The sequence below is a fragment of the Neolamprologus brichardi genome, chromosome 3, assembly GCF_056152115.1.
Source record: "Neolamprologus brichardi isolate AB-2024 chromosome 3, ASM5615211v1, whole genome shotgun sequence".
In the NCBI taxonomy this organism is placed as follows: Eukaryota; Metazoa; Chordata; class Actinopteri; order Cichliformes; family Cichlidae; genus Neolamprologus; species Neolamprologus brichardi.
In genome coordinates this window covers 52,019,329-52,040,872 of record NC_142106.1, presented here as the reverse complement: position 1 = coordinate 52,040,872, position 21,544 = coordinate 52,019,329, and the positions used below count along the sequence as shown (strand labels likewise).

Sequence of the window (21,544 nt, the reverse complement as noted above, 5' to 3'; positions counted from 1 at the left end):
CTTTCTCTCCCTCTCTGTCTTTGTACCGTCACTCAGGTCCAATGGAAACAGTGACATTTACAAACCAATCAAAGACAAACTGATCCATGTCAGGTTTTAACAATATTCAAAGTGAATACAGGCTGCTGCTGGACACAGACAGGTAACATCATTTTGACTTGCTGTCACCTGGATCTGGACTCATAAACACTGAAGGCCTGAACAGGAATACAAATCATTTTCTGCCAACTAGCGACACACCAGCAGATAATGGCTCAGAAAGCTAAAATGAGCCAATCATTTCTGTGTTTAGTTCCCCTGAAATCAGATCTGATATCAGCAGCTCTGAGTTCATTCATCATTATTGTCCAGTGATGAGATTTCTGCTCCGTTTGGTAACAGTCAGCAGGTTTTTCCTGCGTGTGGACGTGAACAGTTGTACCTGAAAGCAGGTAGCAAACAGAGATCATCTTTCCAGCTGGAACTCTTCACTGAGCTGAACTCATTTAAAATGTTCTGGATTCAAAACAGGAAACAGTCCAAATGTGTGCCTTCACTCTGACTGTGGATCAGATCTCAGTGACAGACTGTGGACATTATGGAAGCCTAAATGTGACACCATCTTCCTCCTTCATCTGCAGATTAAAGCCAAACAAAGATTCTCATTAAAAGTCTGCAGGTCTGAGAGAGACTCAATCGTTGTGTCATGTCAAACACAGTAAGAGGAGCTGAAGCACACATGTGAAGAGCAGATTCATCAGATTATGACCTCACTCTGTTTTGTCTTCATATACATTCAGTCTGTGTTTATAATGCAGATTTTCTGCTTTTATAATAACACATTTTATATTTTCTATCATCACAGACTGACTCAGTGTCGACTCTCAAAGACTCACTGTGAAGTTGTGGCCTCAGCTCTGAAGTCCAACCCCTCCCATCTGACAGAGCTGGACATGAGTAGAAATGATGACATCCAGGATTCAGGTGTGAAGCTTCTGTGTGCTGGACTGGAAAGTCCAAACTGTAGACTGGAGACTCTGAGGTGAGTTCACTGACTGCGGCTGTTGTAGTTTTTCTATATTTCAGGTCTTTGATTGATGTTTGAAACTTTCTTTAGTTCCTAAATGTTCAGGATGTGTCTGAAGACAAATGTGAAGAAGTTTGAGTGCTTTCAGAAATGTTGTCTTTCCAAACGATTGAACAACAGTTTTTCTTTTTGGCTCCAAACAGAAGTGACAGACTTGAGCAGGGTTCATTTAAAGGCTGACAGAAGTGGAGTGGTGACGGGGAGATGTTTGACAGGACAGTGTTTCAGCCTCCACAGGTTCATGTTGTGCTCCATCAGTCAGTGAAGATGAAGTCAGTGCTGATGAGGCTGTAGAGTGTGTGAGGGATGTGAATGAGGATGATGAAGATCTGATGATAGCAGATAAAAACAGGCTGCAGAGACTTTGAGCCATACAGGGCACACAGTGTCTGTACAGAACAGCTGAAATCATTATGGAGGCCTCACTGGAATATGGAAGCATCACAGTACAGCTTCAGTGAAGCATTAAAGTCTCTGATATGAGATGAGAAATGAAGCAGCCAGAGCGTTTTCATGAGTGGAAATCCACTGTGACTGTGAGCTGCTGCTACAGCCTCCAGATTAGCCAGCAGCTCATCCTGCTCAACATTTTCTCACCAACTTTAATGGAAGTGTGATGTTTTCAGCTGGAGTGATGGTCAGGGTGGCCTCCCTCTCCTCTTCTTCTCCTCTTCCTCTTTCATTTGTAAAGCCACTTCTGCTGCTTTCATTCATTTGGAAGTCCTGTAGCTGAGTCTGGGAGGGACTAACAGCCTCGGCAGCAGAGGGGAGAAAGGCTGTAACACCACCACTTTACTCTGTTCTACCTGTCACATCATTTTATCAGGAAACAAATATGCTCATGTTTTTACTATGTTTGTCTTGAAGATGTAAGAAGATCACATGGTGCTTTTTATTATTGTGTTGGTTTGTTTCCTGTCTCTTGGATGGAGCCCAGCTGTGCGTGGCCCCTGGGCCTGTGGTCAGAGTGTGTGCTGGATAATCCGGCACAGGATGAGGCCAAACTGACATGGGATGAAATGTCTGTCACATAATTGATCTTAGTGTAGTTTCATTTCTGCACAATTTAAAAACAACCAAAGCTTCTGTGTTTTCTATGTTATACTGTAGACTTTCTTTGATACTGTGTCCAAAAGGAGCAGCTTTTACTTTGAAGGGGAGCCGACTCTGTTTCCTCTTCAGGTTGGATGATGGAAGTTAATTAGTTGCTGTGTCCCAATTCAGGGTCTGCACGCTTGAAGTACGCGCACTACGCGTACTACGTACGGTGCGTACTATAAGTACGAGAAGTGCGGAAGTGAGAGGGTTGTGAAATGGGACGGTCTAGCCCTTCGTTGCGCTGTTCAGGTTGCCTAGCAACCATGATACTAACCGCGAGAAACGTTACATACAGCTTTGTTTGACAGAAATGAAGGAGAAAAATGTTTTGTCATGACATCACTTTGATTAGTTGAGTATCTGAGGCTGAAACCACAGGACTGTAAAACATGATTGTTGGGCTTCATTTCTGTACTGAACAGTCATTCAAGATTAGTTAGTAAATAACAATTAGCTCTTGTTGTTCATGAGACTAAAGTCATCTCACTGTGGTAATGTAAATATATTATGGCCAATATTATATTATTGTCAGATTATTATGATATATATATATATATATATATATATATATATATATATATGCTTTAAAACCAAGTTAACGCTGTAAGTACAAACATCACTAATGTCACACAACTTTGCCGACATGTGGCCAATAGTAATGTTTTAATGTTCTTCGTTATTAAACATTCGCACATAATTAAGTGACGTCATATTCAGTACTTACTTTTGACAGTTCACTCTTGGCCGCTCCCTTCTGCCGTATTTTGCGGCAAAATTATCCACACCCACCGTCGCGCTATGAATTGTGGGATATATGGGACCACGAAGCGTGCACCGGACCACGCTTGATATTTGGGGAAATTGACGGCGCATTTGGAGTATGCATTTCAAGTACACTTCGAATTGGGACAGCCGTCGTCGCGTGGCGGTGACGTAACCGCACTTAAAATGCGTACTTCAAGCGTGCATACCCTGAAATGGGACACAGCAAGTGTGTCATGTTCTTTCAGTGTTGCACTTTGTAGATGCTCCCTGAGCACTGGTCTCACAGCCAGCTGCACATAGAGACCAGTGTTGTTAGTCCAGGTCAGAAGATGACTTGTTGGAATGAAAATGAGCTTGTAGTTTGTCTGCTTTAATAATGCGACTGGAAAAAGGTGTTGGACTTCAAATATGTCCATTTCTTTCACACTTCACCTTTAAAAGTGAAGCCTTGTGGTTCCTGGAAGGAAAAACACGACTTTTTCAAGTCTTTGTCCTGTTTTTATGAGAAATGTACGACTTTAATTTGAAACGTTCAGAGTTTTTTCTCTTGTTGTGTTTGTTTGAAGCTGCTTCCTGTTGGCTTCAGTTGTTTGGAGTTTCCATTTTCTAAACTTCTACATTCTGAACCTTCTTCAGCTCTGAACAGATGATGAAACACTGAATGATTTCAAGCTTACACTTTGTCTAATAAACTTACATCTTTCATTCTTTATACAGATTGGAGCGCTGTGGTTTGTCAGAGATCAGCTGTGATTATCTGGCAGCAGCACTGAAGTCCAACCCCTCCCATCTGAGAGAGCTGGAGCTGAGCTACAACTACAAGCTGCAGGATTCAGGAGTGAAGCATCTGTGTGGTTTCCTGGAGAGTCCAGGATGTGGACTTGAAACTCTGAGGTCAGTCAGCATGTTTTAGTTGTGCTGAGATGAATATGATGTGAAGGTTGTGCTGACACTAAACTGCAGACATCAGGCTGATATTATACTGATCCACACTGAGGATCTTCATGGTAAAGTCTGTTTTCTTCTTCTCTGGTTTAGTCCATTGACTGCAGCAGAACAATGTTCACATTTCAAACAGTGATACTCAACATATGGCCCGCGGCCCACACGCGGCCTGCCCACCTTTCCTGATTCAGAGAGAGGGGACCCTGATTAACTGTGTAGTGTTCTTCCTCACAGTTCTAAGTATCAGACACAACAATGAATAATCCACAGCTGACTGTCTTTAGCAGGTCAAAGGTCACGGCACACAGCAGACAGTGGGAAATATTATAATTCTGATCATTTATCAGCACATATCCATATGTATAAAAACAAAGCTGACACTGTGAGACTTGATCAGAGGTGTGATCATCACAGCAGAGGCCTTTGTGTCAAAGTCACTGAGGATCAAACAGAAACACATGAAGCAGATTTTCCTGTTCTGGCTTTTTATAGCAGATAACCTTCAAAATATTCTGCAGTCGATCAAAAACTGAAGCAAACCACGAATCAACATGTGAACATGGCCTGATGCTGCTGAAGTGAAGCAAAGTTACAGAGGTTTGATTACAGACACAGCTGAGAGTTTGTAATCTGTCATCATTTTAAAAGGTTTAAATTTCTTCAGTATTGAACAGCAGAAATGAGGCTTTGTTTTCGGAGGCCGACAGCAGTGAACACAACAGCAGACTGGTGCGTAATAAGCAGTGAATAATGCAGAAAACAGATTTTTGAAGGTAAACTGTTCTTGAAGTACACTGAGAGAGAGAGAGCTGTGCAGGAAGTAAACGTCAAAGTCAGAGAGAATTCATGACGATGTTCATCAAACATAAAGCGTAGTTTGGATCTTCTTTTGCTGCTGGTTCAGTCAGTTTTGGTTGGAGACAGATGAAACCTGCAGCTTCAGGATCTGTGAGCTGTCCACTTTCAGCCCCGATGGCGTGTCCGTGTACGTGCCGTCGAGTGAACAATCCCCGCTCTGTGTTTCCATCTTTGTGTGTTTAGCTGCTCTCATTTACTGTTTTATCTGTTTGGTTGTTGTTGAAATACTTTTGGGAGCTTTAACCTGAGATTCTGGCAAAATACATTTATATTAAAAATCAATTCAGGATTGAATGAATCAACATCGCTTTATTCAAATTAAAACCATTTAAAGAGGAAAATCCATTTTTTTACACCCGCCTCTAATGCTGGGTAATGTCAGCTGGTCCATGTGCAGCTGGCTGTGAGGCTCAGGGAGCGTCTACAAAGTGCAACACTGAAAGAACATCATCCATAAATATTGAGTAATAACTGGACTCTCATACAGCGAGACTCAAATGCCTTTAAACATCAGCTTATCCTGCTGATCCAAGTCCAACACTGAGTTTGTAAAAACATGTTTGTCAATCATTTTGTTTGGTTTCTGAGGAAAATGATTCAATAACTTGCTGCTAATACACAACATTTCATCATATTTCCTCATAACACTCTTTTGCCTGACCATTTGATCCCATTTGAATTTGCAATAAAGGATCCACAGAGTTTGGTGACAATAATGACAGTAGATGTTTGTGTGAAAGTGCTGGAATCAAATTAGTGTGTGATGTTCTTTCAGTGTTGCACTTTGTAAACAGTCCCTGAGCACTGGTCACACAGCCAGCTGCACATAGAGACCAGTGTTGTTAATCCAGGTCAGAAGATGACTTGTTGGAATGAAAATGAGCTTGTAGTTTGTCTGCTTTAATAATGTGACTGGAAAAAGGTGTTGGACTTCAAATATGTCCATTTCTTTCACACTTCACCTTTAAAAGTGAAGCCTTGTGGTTCCTGGAAGGAAAAACACGACTTTTTCAAGTCTTTGTCCTGTTTTTATGATAAATGTACGACTTTAATGTGAAACATTCAGAGTTTTTTTTCTTGTTGTGTTTGTTTGAAGCTGCTTCCTGTTGGCTTCAGCTGTTTGGAGTTTCCATTTTCTAAACTTCTGCATTCTGAACCTTCTTCAGCTCTGAACAGATGATGAAACACTGAATGATTTCAAGCTCACACTTTGTCTAATAAACTTACATCTTTCATTCTTTATACAGATTGAAGGACTGTGGTTTGTCAGAGATCAGCTGTGATTATCTGGCAGCAGTACTGAAGTCCAACCCCTCCCATCTGAGAGAGCTGGACCTGACCTACAACTACAACCTGCAGGATTCAGGAGTGAAGCATCTGTGTGGTTTTCTGGAGAGTCCAGGATGTGGACTTGAAACTCTGAGGTCAGTCAGCATGTTTTAGTTGTGCTGAGATGAATATGATGTGAAAGTTTTGCTGACACTAAACTGAAAACATCAGGCTGATATTATACTGATCCACACTGAGGATCTTCATGGTAAAGTCTGTTTTCTTCTTCTCTGCTTTAGTCCATTGACTGCAGCAGAACAATGTTCACATTTCAAACAGTGATACTCAACGTATGGCCCGCGGCCCACACGCGGCCTGCCTTCCTTTCCTGATTCAGAGAGAGGGGACCCTGATTAACTGTGTAGCGTTCTTCCTCACACTTCTAAGTATCAGACACAACAATGAATAATCCACAGCTGACTGTCTTTAGCAGGTCAAAGGTCACGGCACACAGCAGACAGTGGGAAATATTATAATTCTGATCATTTATCAGCACATATCCATATGTATAAAAACAAAGCTGACACTGTGAGACTTGATCAGCGGTGTGATCATCACAGCAGAGGCCTTTGTGTCAAAGTCACTGAGGATCAAACAGAAACACATGAAGCAGATTTTCCTGTTCTGGCTTTTTATAGCAGATAACCTTCAAAATATTCTGCAGTCGATCAAAAACTGAAGCAAACCATGAATCAACATGTGAACATGACCTGATGCTGCTGAAGTGAAGCAAAGTTACAGAGGTTTGATTACAGACACAGCTGAGAGTTTGTAATCTGTAATCATTTTAAAAGGTTTAAATTTCTTCGGTATTGAACAGCAGAAATGAGGCTTTGTTTTTGGAGGCCGACAGCAGTGAACACAACAGCAGACTGGTGCGTAATAAGCAGTGAATAATGCAGAAAACATATTGTTGCAGGTAAACTGTTCTTGAAGTACACTGAGAGAGAGAGAGCTGTGCAGGAAGTAAACGTCAAAGTCAGAGAGAATTCATGACGATGTTCATCAAACGTAAAGCGTAGTTTGGATCTTCTTTTGCTGCTGGTTCAGTCAGATTTGGTTGGAGACAGATGAAACCTGCAGCTTCAGGATCTGTGAGCTGTCCACTTTCAGCCCCGACGGCGTGTCCGTGTACGTGCCGTCGAGTGAACGATCCACGCTCTGTGTTTCCATCTTTGTGTGTTTAGCTGCTCTCATTTACTGTTTTATCTGTTTGGTTGTTGTTGAAATACTTTTGGGAGCTTTAACCTGAGATTCTGGAAAAATACATTTATATTAAAAATCGATTCAGGATTGAATGAATCAACATCGCTTTATTCAAATTAAAACCATTTAAAGAGGAAAATCCATTTTTTTACACCCGCCTCTAATGCTGGGTAATGTCAGCTGGTCCATGTGCAGCTGGCTGTGAGGCTCAGGGAGCGTCTACAAAGTGCAACACTGAAAGAACATCATCCATAAATATTGAGTAATAACTGGACTCTCATACAGCGAGACTCAAATGCCTTTAAACAACAGCTTATCCTGCTGATCCAAGTCCAACACTGAGTTTGTAAAAACATGTTTTTCAATCATTTTTTTTGGTTTCTGAGGAAAATGATTCAATAACTTGCTGCTAATACACAACATTTCATCATATTTCCTCATAACCCTCTTTTGACTGACCATTTGATCCCATTTTAATTTGCAATAAAGGATCCACAGAGTTTGGTGACAATAATGACAGTAGATGTATGTGTGAAAGTGCTGGAAGCAAATTAGTGTGTGATGTTCTTTCAGTGTTGCACTTTGTAGACGGTCCCTGAGCACTGGTCTCACAGCCAGCTGCACATAGAGACCAGTGTTGTTAGTCCACGTCAGAAGATGACTTGTTGGAATGAAAATGAGCTTGTAGTTTTTCTGCTTTAATAATGTGACTGGAAAAAGGTGTTGGACTTCAAATATGTCCATTTCTTTCACACTTCACCTTTAAAAGTGAATCCTTGTGGTTCCTGGAAGGAAAAACACTACTCTTTCAAGTCTTTTTCCTGTTTTTATGAGAAATGTACGACTTTAATGTGAAACATTCACAGGTTTTTCTCTTGTTGTGTTTGTTTGAAGCTGCTTCCTGTTGGCTTCAGCTGTTTGGAGTTTCCATTTTCTAAAGTTCTACATTCTTAACATTCTTCATCTCTGAACAGATGATGAAACACTGAATGATTTCAAGCTAACACTTGTCTAATAAACTTACATCTTTCATTCATTATACAGTTTGTGGAACTGTGGTTTGTCAGAGATCAGCTGTGATTATCTGGCAGCAGCACTGAAGTCCAACCCCTCCCATCTGAGAAAGCTGGAGCTGAGCTACAACAACAGCCTTAAAGACTCAGGAGTGAGGCATCTGTGTGGTTTTCTGGAGAGTCCAGGATGTGGACTTGAAACTCTGAGGTCAGTCAGCATGTTTTAGTTGTGCTGAGATGAATATGATGTGAAAGTTGTGCTGACACTAAACTGCAGACATCAGGCTGATATTATACTGATCCACACTGAGGATCTTCATGGTAAAGTCTGTTTTCTTCTTCTCTGGTTTAGTCCATTGACTGCAGCAGAACAATGTTCACATTTCAAACAGTGATACTCAACGTATGGCCCGCGGCCCACACGCGGCCTGCCCACCTTTCCTGATTCAGAGAGAGGGGACCCTGATTAACTGTGTAGTGTTCTTCCTCACAGTTCTAAGTATCAGACACAACAATGAATAATCCACAGCTGACTGTCTTTAGCAGGTTAAAGGTCACGGCACACAGCAGACAGTGGGAAATATTATAATTCTGATCATTTATCAGCACATATCCATATGTATAAAAACAAAGCTGACACTGTGAGACTTGATCAGAGGTGTGATCATCACAGCAGAGGCCTTTGTGTCAAAGTCACTGAGGATCAAACAGAAACACATGAAGCAGATTTTCCTGTTCTGGCTTTTTATAGCAGATAACCTTCAAAATATTCTGCAGTCGATCAAAAACTGAAGCAAACCATAAATCAACATGTGAACATGACCTGAATCTGCTGAAGTGAAGCAAAGTTACAGAGGTTTGATTACAGACACAGCTGAGAGTTTGTAATCTGTCATCATTTTTAAAAGGTTTAAATTTCTTCAGTATTGAACAGCAGAAATGAGGCTTTGTTTTCGGAGGCCGACAGCAGTGAACACAACAGCAGACTGGTGCGTAATAAGCAGTGAATAATGCAGAAAATAGATTTTTGAAGGTAAACTGTTCTTGAAGTACACTGAGAGAGAGAGAGCTGTGCAGGAAGTAAACGTCAAAGTCAGAGAGAATTCATGACGATGTTCATCAAACGTAAAGCGTAGTTTGGATCTTCTTTTGCTTTTGGTTCAGTCAGTTTTGGTTGGAGACAGATGAAACCTGCAGCTTCAGGATCTGTGAGGTGTCCACTTTCAGCCCCGATGGCGTGTCCGTGTACGTGCCATCGAGTGAACGATCCACGCTCTGTGTTTCCATCTTTGTGTGTTTAGCTGCTCTCATTTACTGTTTTATCTGTTTGGTTGTTGTTGAAATACTTTTGGGAGCTTTAACCTGAGATTCTGGCAAAATACATTTATATTAAAAATCGATTCAGGATTGAATGAATCAACATCGCTTTATTCAAATTAAAACCATTTAAAGAGGAAAATCCATTTTTTACACCCGCCTCTAATGCTGGGTAATGTCAGCTGGTCCATGTGCAGCTGGCTGTGAGGCTCAGGGAGCGTCTACAAAGTGCAACACTGAAAGAACATCATCCATAAATATTGAGTAATAACTGGACTCTCATACAGCGAGACTCAAATTCAATTCAATTCAATTCAATTTTATTTATATAGCGCCAAATCACAACAAAAGTCGCCTCAAGGCGCTTAAATGCCTTTAAACATCAGCTTATCCTGATTATCCAAGTCCAACACCGAGTTTTTAAAAAAATAAATTTTTTTTTTTACTAAACCTTTATTTTACCAGGGAGATCCCATTGAGATTAAAAACCTCTTTTTCAAGGGAGTCCTGGCCAAGATAGACAGCAGCAAGTGTCTCACAGTTACAGAAATTACTCAAACACAGGCAGCAACAACACACATGCAACAATAAGTGAAAGAATACAAATAAAATAAAATTCAATAAATTTCAATTAAAAATAAAAGGTCAGTTAAAATGACAATCAATCTAATTCAAACAGTTGCATGTTATGGACTTGGCCTCAAGGATTCGTAGTTTAGATTTAAAAGCACTTAATGAAATTAATTCAGTCATTTTCCTTCTGCAGTTTGTTCCAAGCCGAGGGTGCTAAATGGACAAAAGCTCTTTTACCAAGTTCAGTTCGGGCAAATGGAACAGAAAGCAACAAGTAACCATGCGGACGAAGAGAATACCGACCAGCATGTTTCACTGCTAGCAGGGAACATATATAGGAAGGCAACAACCCAAGTATCGCCTTATATATAAAACTGTATAAATGAGAGTTCCTCCGACTTACCAAAGCCGGCCATCCTACCTGAGAGTATAACTCACAGTGGTGAGTCTGAAATTTACGGTTAGTGATGAACCTCAGAGAAGCACGATACACAATATCAACCATTTGAAGACATTGAGCAGAAGCATTCATATATAGAATATCACCATAATCCAGCACAGGCAAGAATGTTGCAGCAACAAGCCGCTTCTTTGAATTAAAAGAGAAACACAACTTATTTTGAAAATAAAATCTCAGTTTTAACTTCAGATTTTTTACAAGATTCTCTACATGTGGTTTGAAGGTGAGCGAGTCATCAATTAAGATTCCCAGATATTTATAGGTGTGAATCAACTCTATTTTATTACCTTCAAGAGTGGTTACTGATGGGATTATTTGGGCCAAATTCCTTGATTTAGAAAACAGCATGAGCTTTGTTTTGTCTGCGCTGAGAATAAGTTTAAGCTGAAGTAATGAGTGCGGGACAGCAGAACAGGCTTTCTGCAAGGAGTCAGTGGCTTGGACAAGAGTTGAACCACAGCTGTAAATAACTGTATCATCAGCATAGAAGTGCAAGTTTGCATCTGGCACATTTAGACTAAGATTGTTTATGTAAATGATAAATAGAAGGGGACCTAATACTGAACCCTGTGGCACTCCGTTGTGCACTGTAACAAAGTCAGAACATAGACCGTCAGATTTAATTCACTGAGTCCTGTTACTGAGGTAGTTTGAGAACCATGCCACTGCTCTCACAGAGAGTCCTGACTGGAAGAGTCTAAGTTTTAAAATACAATGATCAACAGTGTCAAATGTTTTTGACAAATCAAAAAAAGGGATGCACAGTGTTGTTTTTTATCAAGTGCAATAGTAATATCATTTACCACTCTAATTGCAGCTGTGATAGTACTGTGATTCTTCCTAAAGCCTGATTGATATTCAGATAAAATGGCATTGGTGTGTAAAAACTCCTTTAACTGCTCACACACAAGAGATTCAAGAACTCTGGCCAGCACAGATAGATTAGATATTGGTCTGTAATGAGTTAACACTGCTGGGTCGCCCCCTTTTAATAGAGGAACAACAAAAGCTGATTTCCATACTGCGGGAATTTTATTCGTATACAGTGTGAGGTTGAAAAGTGTTGTGAGAGGCTCTGCCACAAAATCTGCTGCCAGTTTCAAGAAGTAAGGATCTAGTAAGTCTGGCCCTGGAGATTTTCTAGGATCTAACAGTTTAAGAGCTTTACAGACCTCCTGCACAGAGAAAGGAACAAAGTTATATGGCTGACCAGTGTACACCGGAAGGTTTGTGCCGGATTTTACAGAGACTGGGTTCAGAGAGTCAAACAAAGAGCCAGAAGATATAAAATGCTTGTTAAAGCAATTCATCATCTCCTTCCTATCACAAACAGGAACAGAATCCTTAAAAATATAGGTGGGTAGAGTGTGGGAGCTTTTACTCACTGAAAGAGACTTAATGATTTTCCAGAACTTCTGTGGATTATTTAGGTTCTCAGTGGTGACAGACAGATAACAGATAAAAACATTTTTGTCAGTCATTTTTTTTTTGGGTTCTGAGGAAAATGATTCAATAACTTGCTGCTAATACACAACATTTCATCATATTACCTCATAACCCTTATTTGTCTGACCATTTGATCCCATTTGAATTTGCAATAAAGGATCCACAGAGTTTGGTGACAATAATGACAGTAGATGTTTGTGTGAAAGTGCTGGAAGCAAATTAGTGTGTGATGTTCTTTCAGTGTTGCACTTTGTAGATGCTCCCTGAGCACTGGTCTCACAGCCAGCTGCACATAGAGACCAGTGTTGTTAGTCCAGGTCAGAAGATGACTTGTTGGAATGAAAATGAGCTTGTAGTTTGTCTGCTTTAATAATGTGACTGGAAAAAGGTGTTGGACTTCAAATATGTCCATTTCTTTCGCACTTCACCTTTAAAAGTGAAGCCTTGTGGTTCCTGGAAGGAAAAACACGACTTTTTCAAGTCTTTGTCCTGTTTTTATAATAAATTTAAAACTTTCATGTGAAACATTCAGAGTTTTTTCTCTTGTTGTGTTTGTTTGAAGCTGCTTCCTGTTGGCTTCAGCTGTTTGGAGTTTCCATTTTCTAAACTTCTACATTCTGAACCTACTTCAGCTCTGAACAGATGATGAAACACTGAATGATTTCAAGCTAACACTTTATCTAATAAACTTACATCTTTCATTCTTTATACAGATTGAGGGGCTAGGATTTGTCAGTGATCAGCTGTGATTATCTGGCAGCAGCACTGAAGTCCAACCCCTCCCATCTCAGAGAGCTTGACCTGGATGACAACTACAAGCTGCAGGATTCAGGAGTGAAGCATCTGTGTGGTTTTCTGGAGAGTCCAGGATGTGGACTAGAAACTCTGAGGTCAGTCAGCATGTTTTAGTTGTGCTGAGATTAATATGATGTGAAAGTTTTGCTGACACTAAACTGCAGACATCAGGCTGATATTATACTGATCCACACTGAGGATCTTCATGGTAAAGTCTGTTTTCTTCTTCTCTGGTTTAGTCCATTGACTGCAGCAGAACAATGTTCACATTTCAAACAGTGATACTCAACGTATGGCCCGCGGTCCACACGCAGCCTGCCCACCTTTCCTGATTCAGAGAGAGGGGACGCTGATTAACTGTGTAGTGTTCTTCCTCACAGTTCTAAGTATCAGACACAACAATGAATAATCCACAGCTGACTGTCTTTAGCAGGTCAAAGGTCACGGCACACAGCAGACAGTGGGAAATATTATAATTCTGATCATTTATCAGCACATATCCATTTGTATAAAAACAAAGCTGACACTGTGAGACTTGATCAGAGGTGTGATCATCACAGCAGAGGCCTTTGTGTCAAAGTCACTGAGGATCAAACAGAAACACATGAAGCAGATTTTCCTGTTCTGGCTTTTTATAGCAGATAACCTTCAAAATATTCTGCAGTCGATCAAAAACTGAAGCAAACCATGAATCAACATGTGAACATGACCTGATGCTGCTGAAGGGAAGCAAAGTTACAGAGGTTTGATTACAGACACAGCTGAGAGTTTGTAATCTGTCATCATTTTAAAAGGTTTAAATTTCTTCAGAATTGAACAGCAGAAATGAGGCTTTGTTTTCGGAGGCCGACAGCAGTGAACACAACAGCAGACTGGTGCGTAATAAGCAGTGAATAATGCAGAAAACAGATTTTTGAAGGTAAACTGTTCTTGAAGTACACTGAGAGAGAGAGAGCTGTGCAGGAAGTAAACATCAAAGTCAGAGAGAATTCATGACGATGTTCATCAAACGTAAAGCGTAGTTTGGATCTTCTTTTGGTGCTGGTTCAGTCAGTTTTGGTTGGAGACAGATGAAACCTGCAGCTTCAGGATCTGTGAGCTGTCCACTTTCAGCCCCGACGGCGTGTCCGTGTACGTGCCGTCGAGTGAACGATCCACGCTCTGTGTTTCCATCTTTGTGTGTTTAGCTGCTCTCATTTACTGTTTTATCTGTTTGGTTGTTGTTGAAATACTTTTGGGAGCTTTAACCATAGATTCTGGCAAAATACATTTATATTAAAAATCGATTCAGGATTGAATGAATCAACATCGCTTTATTCAAATTAAAACCATTTAAATAGGAAAATCCATTTTTTTACAGCCGCCTCTAATGCTGGGTAATGTCAGCTGGTCCATGTGCAGCTGGCTGTGAGGCTCAGGGAGTGTCTACAAAGTGCAACACTGAAAGAACATCATCCATAAATATTGAGTAATAACTGGACTCTCATACAGCGAGACTCAAATGCCTTTAAACATCAGCTTATCCTGCTGATCCAAGTCCAACACTGAGTTTGTAAAAATTTTTTGTTTTTTATTAAACCTTTATTTAACCAGGAAGATCCCATTGAGATTAAAAACCTCTTTTTCAAGGGAGACCTGGCCAAGGTAGGCAGCAGCAAGTGTCTCACAGTTACAGAAATTACTCAAACACAGGCAGCAACAACACACATGCAACAATAAGTGAAAGAATACAAATAAAATAAAATTCAATAAAATTCAATAAATTTCAATTAAAAATAAAAGGTCAGTTAAAATGACAATCAAACTAATTCAAACAGTTGCATGTTATGGACTTGGCCTCAAGGATTCGTAGTTTAGATTTAAAAGCACTTAATGAAATTAATTCAGTCATTTTTCTTCTGCAGTTTGTTTCAAGCCGAGGGTGCTAAATGGACAAAAGCTCTTTTACCAAGTTCAGTTCGGGCAAATGTAACAGAAAGCAACAAGTAACCATGCGGACGAAGAGAATACCGACCAGCATGTTTCATTGCTAGCAGGGAACATATATAGGAAGGCAACAACCCAAGTATCTTCTTATATATAAAACTGTATAAATGAAAGTTCCTCCGACTTACCAAAGCCGGCCATCCTACCTGAGAGTATAACTCACTGTGGTGAGTCTGAAATTTATGGTTAGTGATGAACCTCAGAGAAGCACGATACACAATATCAACCATTCGAAGACATTGAGCAGAAGCATTCATATATAGAATATCACCATAATCCAGCACAGGCAAGAATGTTGCAGCAACAAGCCGCTTCTTTGAATTAAAAGAGAAACACAACTTATTTTGAAAATAAAATCTCAGTTTTAACTTCAGATTTTTTACAAGATTCTCTAAATGTGGTTTGAAGGTGAGCGAGTCATCAATTAAGATTCCCTAGATACCTAGATATTTATAGGTGTGAACCAACTCTATTTTATTACCTTCAAGAGTGGTTACTGATGTGATTGTTTGGGCCAAATTCCTTGATTTAGAAAACAGCATGAGCTTTGTTTTGTCTGCGGTGAGAACAAGTTTAAGATGAAGTAATGAGTGCTGGACAGCAGAACAGGCTTTCTGCAAGGAGTCAATGGCTTGGACAAGCGTTGAACCACAGCTGTAAATAACTGTATCATCAGCATAGAAGTGCAGGTTTGCATCTGGCACATTTAGACTACGATTGTTTATGTAAATGATAAATAGAAGGGGACCTAATACTGAACCCTGTGGCACTCTGTTGTGCACTGTAACAAAGTCAGAACATAGACCGTCAGATTTATTGCACTGAGTCCTGTTACTGAGGTAGTTTGAGAACCATCCACTGCTCTCTCAGAGTGTCCTGACTGGAAGAGTCTAAGTTTTAAAATACAATGATCAAAAGTGTCAAATGCTTTTGACAAATCATAAAAAGGAATACACAGTGTTGTTTTTTATCAAGTGCAATAGTAATATCATTTACCACTCTAATTGCAGCTGTGATAGTACTGTGATTCTTCCTAAAGCCTGATTGATAATGAGATAAAATGGCATTGGTGTGTAAAAACTCCTTTAACTGCTCGCACACAAGAGATTCAAGAACTCTGGCCAGCACAGAAAGATTAGATATTGGTCTGTAATTATTTAACACTGCTGGGTCACCCCCTTTTAATAGAGGAACAACAAAAGCTGATTTCCACACTGAGGGAATTTTATTCGTATCAGGTGTGAGGTTGAAAAGTGTTGTGAGAGGCTCTGCCACAAAATCAGCTGCCAGTTTCAAGAAGTAAGGATCTAGTAAGTCTGGCCCTGGAGATTTTCTAGGATCTAACAGTTTAAGAGCTTTACAGACCTCCTGCACAGAGAAAGGAACAAAATTATATGGCTGACCAGTGTACACCGGAAGGTTTGTGCCGGATTTTACAGAGACTGGGTTTAGAGAGTCAAACAAAGAGCCAGAAGATATAAAATGCTTGTTAAAGGAATTCATCATCTCCTTCCTATCATATACAGGAACAGAAACCTTAAAAATATAGGTGGGTAGAGTGTGGGAGCTTTTACTCACTGAAAGAGACTTAATGATTTTCCAGAACGTCTGTGGATTATTTAGGTTCTCAGTGGTGACAGACAGATAACAGATAAAAACATGTTTGTCAATCATTTTGTTTGGTTTCTGAGGAAAATGATTCAATAACTTGCTGGTTATACAAAACATTTCATCATATTTCCTCAAAACCCTCTTTTGTCTGACCATTTGATCCCACTTGAATTTGCAATAAAGGATCCACAGAGTTTGGTGACAATAATGACAGTAGATGTTTGTGTGAAAGTGCTGGAAGCAAATTAGTGTGTGATGTTCTTTCAGTGTTGCACTTTGTAGATGCTCCCTGAGCACTGGTCTCACAGCCAGCTGCACATAGAGACCAGTGTTGTTAGTCCAGGTCAGAAGATGACTTGTTGGAATGAAAATTAGCTTGTAGTTTGTCTGCTTTAATAATGTGACTGGAAAAAGGTGTTGGACTTCAAATATGTCCATTTCTTTCACACTTCACCTTTAAAAGTGAAGCCTTGTGGTTCTTCGAAGGAAAAACATGACTTTTTCAAGTCTTTGTCCTGTTTTTATGATAAATGTACGACTTTAATGTGAAACATTCACAGGTTTTTCTCTTGTTGTGTTTGTTTGAAGCTGCTTCCTGTTGGCTTCAGCTGTTTGGAGTTTCCATTTTCTAAACTTCTACATTCTGAACCTTCTTCAGCTCTGAACAGATGATGAAACACTGAATGATTTCAAGCTCACACTTTGTCTAATAAACTTACATCTTTCATTCTTTATACAGATTGGAAAGCTGTGGTTTGTCAGAGATCAGCTGTGATTATCTGGCAGCAGCGCTGAAGTCCAACCCCTCCCATCTGAGAGAGCTGGACCTGAGCTCCAACTACAACCTGCAGGATTCAGGAGTGAAGCATCTGTGTGGTTTCCTGGAGAGTCCAGGATGTGGACTTGAAACTCTGAGGTCAGTCAGCATGTTTTAGTTGTGCTGAGATGAATATGATGTGAAAGTTGTGCTGACACTAAACTGCAGACATCAGGCTGATATTATACTGATCCACACTGAGGATCTTCATGGTAAAGTCTGTTTTCTTCTTCTCTGGTTTAGTCCATTGACTGCAGCAGAACAATGTTCACATTTCAAACCTTCAAAGATGAAGAAAAATCCTCCACTGGATAATTCACTGTGAAACTCTCCAACTCTTCATTCCACCTTAAAGTCTGTCTAACATTGAAATCCAAAGCAAAATGTGCGTTTGCTTTACAGACAGCATTCCAACACAAACATAAACACATCATCCAAAACACAGTCCAACATCCAAATCTCCTCCACTGCCAGCATGAATGATGGGAAAGAGAAGGAGGAACAATCTGACATTCAGGGTTAGAATGAGTTTCATAAAAGATACTGTGAAGATCAAAGCTGCATTAGAAAGCTTACATGAATGAATGAGTGGACAGAAGTGGACAGAGATCATCTGAAGCACTTCAAAGGCTTTAAATCAGCACATTTCTCTTTATTCTTTATCAACTCTGTTAGTTTCTCTCAGTTTTCTGTGGAATGAAGCTAACAGCAGGCTAATAAGATGCTGACCAATAGGTTTATATTAAAGGTTGTAAGTTGTATATGAAAAAGTGCTTTGGCTCAGCAGCGATCAACTTACAGGTAGAATACAGCTGCTGGATGGGATTAGCATGTCATAGCTATCTACCAAACTGCTAACTGGGTAATTTCAGGCCATCTATGGATCATTTTTGCTAACTGATTATTCAGCTTAGGCTCACAGGGCTGGAGTCTGTGCCCTAGCTGTCATAGGGCAAGAGGCGTGGTCCACCTGCACAGGTGAGCAGTCCATCACAGGGCCAACAGAGAGAGACAGAGAAGCACTCTCTCACATCCACACCTACAGCCAATTTAGAAGCACCAATGAACCTAAGCAGCATTTCATTGTACTGTGGGAGAACATCCAACCTCCACAGAAAGGCCAACAAGCTTCAACCTACAACCTTCTTGCTTTAAGGCACTAGTGCTAACCACTTTTCGCCATTTCAGCCCAAATCCTGCATCTTCCTGTTTCTGACTCCAGGCCAGCTCCACTAACACTTTCTCATCAGACACTGCCACCTAGTGGAGGAAGTCTTAGTTCCATTTGAAGCTTCAGATGACAGTTAGTTTTTTTACAAAGAGGTGGAGGTGGTGGGGCCACAGCACCATCATCACTGAGTGCCATAGGACTCTTAACCTTTGTTTCCATATGCTGGGAACTTCCTGTTTTTCCAAGGAGGACTGGAAAATGTGTGAAAATCTCCCAGTCAGTTCCTCACAGCACACTTCAATCATTTCCCTCCCACAGCATCAGGACCAGGGCCTTTTCTCTCTTTGGTCCCACTAAGAGATTTCCACACAAACACCTCATCAGTGGGACTCTCAGAGCTACCAGCCCTTTGCTACAATCACAAAGCTCTTCATTGAAATCAATGATATCAAAGCTGGAATCAAATGAGTCCAAGTCTTCTGCTGATTCAGCATCACATTCATCTTTGCTCCTTGTTCTGCATCCCCACCATGGACTTCATTCCTTTCCAAGCCAGCCTTGAGTGTCCTTTATTCAGCTCATCCTCTGCTTTACTTTTACACCTGATTTTAGCTGCTTTATCTCTCTTTTAACAAGTTTCTGTGCCTCAATCTTTTTCTTCTCTCCCTCATAACAAGACAGCTTCTTCTGCCTGAGAACATGTTGGAGTGATTTACTAATCCAGGGCTGCTTATTGGGGAAAATGCTTCCTGTTTTCAAAGTAATCCCCATTTTCCCAGAAAGAAATGTAAGTAGAAATCGATGATCTAAGTGAGAACATGAGCCTTTAAAAAGTCCCAGTGGGTGCAGTCAAAGCAGTCCTTCAGTCCCAGTATAGAGTCTTTGGTCCAGACTGGAACAACTGTGTGCCCAGTTTGAGCTCTCTTCAGTCCTGTGACCTGATAGACCCAGAGGGGCCATCACATCACATTTAGAAGCTCCCCTAATGGAGCCACAACACATGTCCAATACTTAATTTTGTTGGACCAACTGGAAGAAATGATTCAAGGACTTAGTCACAGAACAGAGATTCAAATCTCCAAAATCCAACTGGCTGCATCAGGACATATAGTCTGAAACTCTGCACAGTTTCCTGTTTGAAGCTGCTTCCTGTTGGCTTCAGCAGTTTGGAGTTTCCATTTTCTAAACTTCTACATTCTGAACCTTCTTCAGCTCTGAACAGATGATGAAACACTGAATGATTTCAAGCTCACACTTTCTCTAATAAACTTACATCTTTCATTCTTTATACAGATTGATGAACTGTGGTTTGTCAAAGATCAGCTGTGATTATCTGGCAGCAGCACTGAAGTCCAACCCCTCCCATCTGAGACAGCTGAACCTGCGCTGGAACAACCTGAAGGATCCAGATGTGAAGCAGCTGTCTGATCTTCAGCAGATTCCAGACTACAGACTGGAGACTCTGAGGTAGAGTAGAGTGATGGAGTGAGTGGGTGGTGCTGACAGCAGTATTGTACTAAACACAGTCAGTATGAAACAAAGATCCAGTGTTTCCTGTAAAGCTGCAGCTTCTCAGTGAAGCTGTGAGAGGAGAATGGTGGCAGGCTTCAGGATTGGACACAAACACTTCCTTTTTCTTCCTTTTTGTCACCTTTATGGTCACCATAGTAACGGCTGACACGCTCTGATCAAACACTGTCAACAGCCAATCAGCTCTCTGAACAAAGCAGCACGCAGACCAATGACTGCATTCATTTCCAAGTTTAAAGCAATGAAGAACACAGTCTGTAGGTGAGGAAGAATTTAGTGAGAGCAGATGTTTGGATGGAATTCCTCCAGTTAACAGCTGGAACCGTCCATCTGGATTGTTGGGCTTGTTGTTGGGGTTCCTACAGAGCTCAGAGTGGACACACCAAGGTTCTTCTAATGAATGAAAGTCCAAACTCAAACTAGGAGGGAAAAACATTTTCATCAACTTCAATAAAAATCCAAAGATTAGAAAAAGTGAAGCAACAATGAGTCCTAGTACAGTCCCAGCACTGAAGTCCCTGCTGCTCTTTATACTGGATGTGCTGCATCACTGACTGACAGCTGATGAAGAGTCTCTGGAAACACTCGTTTATATCTTCTGCTCTTCCTTCTTCTCTCTGCAGGTGGGAACCATGGCAATAAACAGGACGGTGTGTGTGCTGAGAGAGGAGGAGCTGTGTCCTGATGATCCAGAGAGGTTGAAGCAGCAGCAGCTTGTGTGTAGAGACGCTCTGACTGGGCCATGTTACTGGGAGGTGGAGAGGAGAGCTTCATCCAGCAGTGACTGACAGAGGAATGAGAAGAAGTGCAGATGATTGTCAGTGCTGCAGAGTGAACTGCTCTGAGAACAGCTCCACTGTCAGACACAATGTAGAGTCCAGCATCATCCCTGTGTGTCCCTCTGGATCTGACAGAGGATCATCAGTGTATCTGGACTGCTCTGCTGCTGCTCTGTCCTTCTACAGTCTCTGCACAGTCTCTGTCTGACTCTGGCTTCAGACCCTCCTGGATCAAACTCACCTGGAAAGACTTTCAAACATCACTCAGTAGATTTGAATACAGAATATATTTGATATATACTGTAGATGTACTGTAGAGTTGCAGTTTGTCACTTGTAAATACAGTCTGTGAGCAGCTATGAGCTGAAAGATCTTTCTAGAAACACGAAATGTTTTCACTCTTCTGTTGCTTTTTCATATATTTCCACAAAATTAATATTGATCCCACCTGTCTCACCTGTTTCATGCTTTTGTACATAATAACAGGACACGTGTGATCTGAGCGCTGCTGTTGTTGCTGTGCTGCACGTCTTCATTTAGATAACAGAGACATCTAGTGGTACAGAGGGAGAACTGCAGGAGGTGGAGCTGTGTTTTAGCATGGAAAACTTTTTATCTTTAAGCGCAGATACAAATATGACAATTATCAGTGTAAGATACAAAAGGTCACATCAGTTAGCAGAGGGAACAGTGATCACACAGCAATGTAAGAATAGAAACATAACAGTGAATCTGGACATGTATACAGATGGAAGCAAACAAACAGGATGTAACACTAC

The 21,544-nt window shown here is 40.7% G+C and overlaps 1 protein-coding gene across 2 annotated transcripts in view; it reads left to right on the top strand.

The window, feature by feature from the left end:
* LOC148105774 (NACHT, LRR and PYD domains-containing protein 12-like) overlaps positions 1-21,544 on the top strand; it is a 121,871-nt gene that overhangs the window by 59,010 nt on the left and 41,317 nt on the right. The window contains exons 4-7 of one of the 2 annotated variants that reach the window (XM_087838943.1): positions 845-1,021; positions 5,980-6,156; positions 17,208-17,384; positions 19,336-19,341. In XM_087838943.1, the coding sequence (XP_087695069.1) occupies positions 845-1,021; positions 5,980-6,156; positions 17,208-17,384; positions 19,336-19,341 (537 nt within the window). Of the gene's footprint in view, positions 1-844; positions 1,022-3,646; positions 3,824-5,979; positions 6,176-17,207; positions 17,385-19,335; positions 19,342-21,544 lie in introns of those variants that run through there. The other variant, XM_087838945.1, reaches the window with a different exon arrangement.